The following is a 9097-nucleotide window of genomic DNA, read 5'->3' as shown; positions in this document are numbered from 1 at the left end:
AGGTGGGATGTGTTCATGGTCACAATGGAGAGGGGGAAGAATTCCAGCAACCCTTGACTCTTTGAATGAACATAAGGCATGTCAGGGTGCTGTCAACATCCACTTGAAAAAGTCTAAACCCTTTGACGCAGCGGTTCCAACCAATCCTGTGAACTGGTTACCAGGAAGTGTTTCTATTCCACACAGTCATTCCTTGATCAGGCTTTAAAACCTAATGAAATGAATGTGTTGAACACAGCCTGTAGATGTCTGTGTGACGGGTCGCAAACAGATGGACAGAAGACAAGAAGTATCCTGTGGGCACACACACACACACACTTGATTTATGGTTGGCTTAACTCTGGGATCTGGGATATCAGCAGACGTGCTCCTTTAAAGTGAGCAGCTGTTGTGTCCTGTAGACACTGACCCATGACTGGTGTCACATAGACTGCAGGGCTTCCTGTGGTCTGCGCTGGTGGCAAAACCCGTGGAATTCTGTGCGCAGGGAGTTGTGGGCGTAGTAGGGCGCGTCAGCCCGTCTGCACCACATTGGACGATTGTCTGTCATGGCAACACTGGTATGCTGTCTTTTATCTGGGCCCTGTTGATGGTCTGTCTGCTCAGAGACACCAGCACAGAGTGAAGCTTCAAACTGTGACTCTCACATGAAATATCAGAGCTAAACAGCCAGCTCAGCCGTCCTTTTCTTTAGATTGAGAAGGACGGTGGCCATTAACCTGTGTGTATCAGTGAGCCAGCTCTGTTCTGTAACGGGGCCCGAGGCTCCCAGCTGGGTTCATGTTAGCATGACTGATGGAGAAGAACACCTGGTGCAGTGAAGTGGACTCCTCACCGTGCGTCAGCTCTACTGTACCAGCTCCTCATTCCCTTCACCAGACACTGTAACCACTGCTAATGAAATCATTATTCACATCTATATAACAGTATATGTAATGGAACAACAAACAGTCCCATGACAACTGAGCAAACTCCACCTGCTGATGAAGACCGCATATTACAGTTAAAAGCTCTGGAACAAGTAAGCGGACCTTTTGTCAGTTACTGTAAAAATTGTGGCTGAGTCAAAGAAATCCAAGATTTTATTCCTCAGGAGACATCATGCTGTGCGTGGTAAAGACTCTTGGAAGTGTTGTACATCTGATGATCTGATGTACAACACGTCATGTCTGCTGCTCATTAGGACACACACACACCTGGATGCAGAGAGCCCAGAGTGGCCGGCTCCGGGCTTTTCGAACGGGTGTGAACGTAAACCATGCCGGCCCAGTGTGGAGCTGGTCCTGTCTGGTAATGTCCAACAGTCCACAAAGGCCACTTTCCTTGACCTCGATGGAAAACGTCATGAAGGAGAATTCATGAGGAGTTGGGAAAAGACAACCACGGTGCTGAGAGAATCCGACCTCACTTTCACTAAACTGCGTCATTATGATGAGACGGCTGTTACTATTGACGTCTGCTGTGATGAAAGTACAATATTACACAGATGGCAAACAAAAAAGGTATCATATACTTTGCCCTGTGCATTCTTTCTGAAGCTGACAATTCACTTATGTGCAACATCAATATCAATGTTTCCTATGTGCAATAATGAAAATTTAACTGTTCAGTTATATTTAGCTTTTCCACAGTTTCATTATTTATTATATCACTAGTTTTTTTTCTTTAAATTATACTTTTTTTTTGTTGCTCTGTCCCCTTTGCTGCTGGAAGACTTCACATGTCATAGAGCAACTAAATCCTGTCTCAGATAGATGACATGAGGTCTGCCTGTCAAACACTACAGCCAATCAGCATTCAACCTGACATGTTAGATCCTGTCACTGTGAGGAAGTGAGAAAGATCAGTCTGAGGCCCAATCCCAACCTCCACTCCCGTGAGGGTTTAGTTCTGTCCCACTGTCAAATCATCTCTAACTGACATGTTGAGCCCTTTATGAACACTTTCCGCTAGTCAGCAGTAGATGCAGACTTTGCCAAAAGGAACCAACGTTAAACACGGGGTCACCAGTGGAAACGTAACAAAAAGGTAATCAAAGAAGACGGCTCACGTGTGTTTAGCCTGGTGTATTCAAGTTACTCAGAAACATTAAGGGTTAAAGATGGAACATAAAAACACATGGAAGCAGACGCTGGAGAGGTTACCATCGCTGTGAGCTCTGCTAATGTTAGCAACACTGCCTCCACTACAGGCCGATGCCGTACCACCTGGAACACAACGTGACATCAACAGTTCAACAACCAGGAAGAGACATGAAAAAAAGCGTTAATAGAGACAGAAAAGTACAGTTTATTATGTGAAGTCTTTGTTTTGAATCCGCACACAACAAATCCGGCAGCCCCAGCAGCCTTCAGAGAGTAGAAAGTATAAAATAATACTCACAATTGTACATCATATTTTTTGTCAGTAAATCGAATGGCCTGGCTTTGCCCTGCCTCTGAATGGCTACGGGCATCTAAATGCTAACGAGCACTTTGAACTAGACGGGCGTGAGGACCCACGGCACCTCACGTTTTTGTTCCTGTATTCTGAAGGGAGGCTACCCGTTCCGGACATTGGTAGTTTTTATTTTTATTTTATTTTATTTTACAATTTTTGTATGTTTTTTCATCATTACATTTTCTGGCTTGTTAGTTTGGAGCTAGTTTGCGGCAGGCTTCATTCGGCTTCAGCTCCAAACACCCTCATTGCCCATTTTTGGATTGGCCGGGTTTTCGGTTGTGTCCTCACTGCCAAGATGAAGACGGCCAGAGCCGTCCCACTTTGAGCTCCCCATTGGCTCTTTAGAAGCCTGTGGGTGACGTCACGGAGGCTGAGTCATGTTTATACAGTCTGGTGACGGTTTATACCTCTTTATTGTGCATTCAATACTAAGCTATTCAAATAATACACAGGTTCATATATTCATGTTTTTATTTTAAACATGTGCAAGGTACAGTGAGTAGGGAGGCCGTGCCACTGCCATTTATAAACATACCTTGTCAGCTGATACCAATGCCAATATCACCATTGTCTGTCAATTGCATGATAATCATGCATACAAGCTATTCAAATTGATGTTTTCATTTTAAACATAAATGTGGAAACGAAAAATGTGTGATGGCCTATTAGTGCCACTGCCATGCATAAAGATACCTGTTATCTTTCATACAATACTGAACTATTAAAATAATGGACAGATTCATGTTTAGAGAAAGAAAATTTAATTGTCTAATCAACCAAAACATTTCACGGACCCCCTAGGGGCCGCGAACCCCCTGTTGAAGACCTCTGTTCTACAGGCGAGCGCCGGCGCGAGCACTACTCCTCCAAGACCCGTTTGAGAGGAGAACTTTGGCGGAGAAACTGCAGTGAACGAGCTGATCCCAGATCAGCCTGACCTCACAATCAGACAGCAGACTAGCGGGAACTTATTTAGCTTTTTAAAACAACGGGGACAGATCCAGCACGGACAGCTAGGGAGTGAGAGACATGAAGCACCTGCTGAGACATGATATATAGTTATAAATAAATAATTATATATATGTGTGTGTTTTATATTATACTGAATATTATTATATGATATATATATATATATATTATTACATTATTATATGATATATATATATTATATTATACTGAATATTATTATGATATATATATTATTACATCATTATATGATATATATATATTATATTATACTGAATATTATTATATGATATATATATATTATTATATGATATATATATTAGTATATTATACAGAATGTTATTATATGATATAAATATTATTATATTATTCAGAATATTATTACATGATATATATATATATTAGTATATGATTTATATATTATATTATTATATGATATAAATATTATATTATACTGAATATTATTATATGATATATATATTATTATATTATTATATGATATATATATTATTATATGATATATATATTATTATATTATACTGAATATTATTATATGATATATATATTAGTATATTATACAGAATATTATTATATTATACTGAATATTATTATATGATATATATATTAGTATATTATACAGAATATTATATGATATATATATTATTATATTATACTGAATATTATTATATGATATATATATTAGTATATTATACTGAATATTATATTATACTGAATATTATTATATGATATATATATTAGTATATTTTACAGAATGTTATTATATGATATATATATTATTATATTATACTGAATATTATTATATGATATATATATTAGTATATTATACAGAATATTATTATATTATACTGAATATTATTATATGATATATATATTAGTATATTATACAGAATGTTATTATATGATATATATATTATTATATTATACTGAATATTATTATATGATATATATATTATTATATGATTTATATATTATTATATGATATAAATATTATTATATTATACAGAATATTATTACATGATATATATATTATTATATGATATATATATTATTATATGATATATATATATATTATTATATTATACTGAATATTATTATATGATATATATATTATTATATTATACTGAATATTATTATATGATATATATATTATTATATTATACTGAATATTATTATATGATATATATATATTATACTGAATTGCCTGTGAGGGTGACTAAAATAAGATGTCCTGACATGTTTATCAAAGTATTATTTACTGCTTTTGTTCGTGTTGGAATAAATGTTAAATATTTAACTGCAAAGTAGTAACGCGTGTTTGATAACTTGATTTTTTTTGCATTAAATCATTCTGGGATGTTTGCTGAAATTGATTGGATGTGGCACAGCCCTACAGAGAACATGTTCCACCAGCCGCCACTGAGTGACAGTATACCTAAAGTGCACTAATCACGTGATGAAACCATGGCGCGTATGCAGGCAGCATTACTGAACCACAATAGCTCAGTCTGTACACAACAAACACATGTGACATTCTGAGTGCGGAGCACGGCAAGCTTCCAACACCTGCAGAAAAATGGAACTGGAATTGGACACCAATGTGACGCAGAGAGGAACTCGACAGAGAACTTGCGCAGACCGGCTTTAGGACCCAGCGTAAACACATAACGCAGCAGGGGCCAACGGGCCATTCGCCGCTGCAGAGCTGTCCCAATGGGCACAGTGAGCGCTCCTATTCACAACAAACCGTCTGATAATGTGGATTTGAAGGTTCCCCTTCTCCGACAGTGAAGACTGCAGACCAGAGGGGGAGCACGTGGAACTTTCGTCCCGTATGATTCTCCTATAAAGCAGCCGCTGCTGTCCGCTTGGCACGAGCCGTCCCCCAACTAGATGGGTTGAGGGAGACGCGTAAAAGCGCTATGCAGTCACACCGAAGCCAAACTCCGAGCTGTTTGTGAGCTACTTGTGAAGGAGGACTCCCTCATCGTGAAATCACAACTTTGTAAGGATTTCTGATTTCAGCGCGTCAGAAAACCTTGAAAACGTTCCCACGCTGCGTCCCCGCTGATCTTCGGGACCGCGTTTGAGTTCGGATGATTATAGACCGACTGTGTACCGTGTGGGGAGTGAACGCGATGGAGGTGAGCTCGGTCCTGTCTTCAGCTGCCCTGTTTCCACCCAGACGTCTGCTGCACCGACACTGCCAGCGATAGTAGCGGCTTCTCCTTCTGTCCACACAGTTGAATGGATTTTCAGGTACACTTTACTGAAACGGGGGAATTTGAACCATACGCTCTACAAGTAGCTGTTCGGGGCCACTCGGCTCGTGGTCATACATGATATTGGGCTCAGAAATGAGTCTGCCTGGCGGAGTTTAAATCACTTCGGTGAATATTTTCCTACATTGTTTTTTTTATTTGGTATTGGAAGCCGTCGGAAGAGAAGATGAACCTGTGTGTCGTCAGTCTTCTCCTCACTCTGGATCTAGCCGCCGTGGCGCTCAGTCTGTCCACATGCAGCACGCTGGACATGGACCAGTTCAAGAAGAAGCGCATCGAGGCCATCCGAGGGCAGATCCTGAGCAAGCTGAAGCTCACCAGTCCCCCTGAGGACTTCCCCGAGCCCGAGGACGTGTCTCGGGACATCGTGGCCATTTACAACAGCACCCGCGACCTGCTGCAGGAGAAGGCGAACGAGCGCGCGGCGACGTGCGAGCGGCAGCGGAGCGAGGAGGAGTACTACGCCAAGGAGGTGCACAAGGTCGACATGCAGCCTTTCTACCCAGCAGAGAGTAAGCGTTTGTGTGTCTGCGCGTGCATGTCTGCGTGCATGTGATCCCACTGATGTTACTTGAGTGAGAAGTTGAAACACCTCGAGTCTTTGTGATTGTTTTGGAACATTCTTGTGGATGAGCGCGTGTCCTCCTCTAGCTCTCTGACGTCACTGCTCCAGCAGAATATCCAGCAGATAGCTGAGGACCAAGGAGGTCATCTCTGTCTGTGCCCTTCTACTTCACTCATGGTACAACTTACTGTCTGCCTCCACCCCACCCACTGCAAGTACTTACTAACATTAGAACCCCTGTGAATGGGTGTGTGGGTCACCTAGAGTACTGGTTCTGAAAGTACTGGTGCGTCTCTAAATGTAGTTCTGGTGCTGGCGTCCTGACTAGCAAAGGGTTTTGTTAGTCGTTAGACACCTTTGACTCAGTGAAGAATGGCTCCCTTGTGTCCTCATGGGAGTCATTCAGAGTTATAGTTCTCACCCAGCTAAAGTCCATCTAGCCAGCAGTCACGCTGGCGTGTGAGCGGAGTAGCTGTTTAGGATTCGCTCTCAGTGTAACTTCAGATCATCTCCCGCTCCGATTAAATCCTCTTGGTGGAAATATTCCTGAATCTGCTGAGACACATTCCACCCCCATGTGTCCTTGTTAGCTGTCTGTATTATGTGTAGATGTTCAGTGTTATTGGTCTTTGTTCTTGCACAAAGATTTTCACGTGTAAAATTGGTGGAGCACCCTATTATGTATTGGCATGAGCGTATGGAGGAGCTCACAACCATGCCCAGCCAACTGATTTCCAACATTCTCACCAACTGAACTAAAATGCATGCTGACACCTCAAAGGATGAGATAGAAATAATAGACATGTGGTGTGTTGATCTGCTAAAATCAGTAGTTTCATGTCTGAATCACAGACAACCAGAGACTGTATGTCAGAAGTGGACGTAGTCACCGTGACGTCATCCATTGGTTTGTTGACTAACACCAAAGCAGTTTTGAAGCCTTGAGTTCGGCATTGTGTCCGACACCATCTTGGCTCTTTGCAACCAGTGAGCAGAAGTGACCATATATGGACTGAGGAGGAGTGACGTAGAGACACCTTATACGTCTCTGGTAGAGACCTGTCAATCACTGTGTAGCCCCGCCCTAAAGCATCCCCTGCTTTATGGTCTGTTTGACTCTAAATGGACCATAACTTACTAAATGAACATCATGCTGTATTGAAGAAGACTTGAAACTAGAGATTGAGGCCATCAACTCATGTTTACAATGTTTACTGAGGTAATAAATCAAGAGAGAAGTAGAGTCATTTTCTCATAGACTTCGATACAACCAGAGGAGTCGCCCCCTGGTGGACACTAGAGAGAATGCAGCTTTAAGACTCTTCATTTTTCAGAACCAGACATTGCCTCCTGAAGACAACATGCAGTTTGCAGAGGAAGCTAAGTTTGAGTCATAACCCTTCAAGCGGAAGGCGTGGGTTCTCTTCTCTGCTGTTCTGTAGCTGACCCTGACCTTTGACCTCCCATTTGGAGAATATTGATTCCTCCTTCAGCGGATCAAAGAGACATCAGAAGAGAGGCATGGCTATAGAAACAAAATAATCATATTAAATGAAACTGCAGAGCTATTAACCCCAATATGGCTTTCCCATTCCCATCAGAAATGTGAGCACATGAGCTGAAGCAAAAATAAATTAGCAGGACATTTTGTATGCCCTGAGGTGTATTTTGCATTAAATGTTATCTGTGGCCCTGCCTCTTGCGTAAATACTTTGAATATGAATAGATGTGGCCCGATGCCAAGTGCAGTCAGCAAAGCATTTACAGGGTATAAATAATACTGAGTCAACACACAGGGAGGAAAGATTCCCATTCATGTGAACTGGTGACACTGGCCAGGTCCTCACATCTGGAGGCCAATGCTGACAGGAGGGAGATCAAGCAGTGAGCCCCTCAGCTGATAGGCTCTATTTATTTAGTATCAGCCTTGTTTGGTTGGGTGCCAGGATATCCTCAGAGGCAGCAATGTGGGGCACATGGGCCTGAAAGCCTCACAAACAGGCTGGGCAGTGGAATGAGGTAGGTGGGGGGTGAGGGGGTTGGAGACACTGTGCCTGGTCTCACAGTGGTTTATTTAAACCCAGTTAACTGTGGGGCTTTTTGTGTATCCCCTGCCTGCCACTCACAGCATGACAAGTTCCAGCAGGAGAGATGCTAAGTTGGTGGCTAATAACTTTTAAGGTCTGTTTGGAAATTGATTACAGAAACTGGAAAAACATGGATATTTACCAGGCAGGAAAGGTCTAATGAGAAATGGTATACATTGCATCATGGGAAATGTAGGAACCTGCATTTTTTAGGCTCAAGATAAGTCAAGATATTTTGACCAATCTTGTTTTTATCAAACGCTTGTGAGTCCACAACTTTATGGAAGTGAAGCACTAAATCACCTCTTTGATCACGTGGTTCTCCCTGAAGAACTACACTGCACTGTCCATCAGTTTGACATGAGACACATCACTCCACAAAAGTTACCAGATAATATTATAAGATAAGATGGAACGTTATTAATCTTAAAGGAAATTATAAATATACACACATACAAACAATAGAGTAATAAAGACAAACAAATATAAACTGTAGAGTAATAAATACAAACACATAATGAATAGAGTAATAACTATAAACACATCAATATAGTAACTCTAAACACATTATCAATAGAGTAATAACTATAAACACATCAATAGAGTAATAACTATAAACACATTAACAATAGAGTAACAACTATACACACATTAACAATAGAGTAATAACTATACACACATTAACAATATAGTAATAACTATAAACACATTAACAATGGAGTAATAACTATAAACAC

The 9097-nt window shown here is 40.7% G+C and overlaps 1 protein-coding gene across 2 annotated transcripts in view; it reads left to right on the top strand.

Annotated features, from left to right (window-relative positions):
• Nucleotides 1-4900: 4900 nt before the first annotated feature.
• tgfb2 (transforming growth factor, beta 2) overlaps nucleotides 4901-9097 on the top strand; it is a 96695-nt gene continuing 92498 nt past the window's right edge. The window contains exon 1 of one of the 2 annotated variants that reach the window (XM_031873846.1): nucleotides 4901-6220. In XM_031873846.1, the coding sequence (XP_031729706.1) occupies nucleotides 5875-6220 (346 nt within the window). In that variant the 5' untranslated portion in view covers nucleotides 4901-5874. The remainder of the gene's footprint in view (nucleotides 6221-9097) is intronic. The other variant, XM_031873847.1, reaches the window with a different exon arrangement.

The sequence above is a fragment of the Anarrhichthys ocellatus genome, unplaced genomic scaffold, assembly GCF_004355925.1.
Source record: "Anarrhichthys ocellatus isolate YVR2014 unplaced genomic scaffold, GSC_Weel_1.0 scaffold75, whole genome shotgun sequence".
In the NCBI taxonomy this organism is placed as follows: Eukaryota; Metazoa; Chordata; class Actinopteri; order Perciformes; family Anarhichadidae; genus Anarrhichthys; species Anarrhichthys ocellatus.
This window is presented reverse-complemented; position numbering and strand designations above follow the sequence as displayed.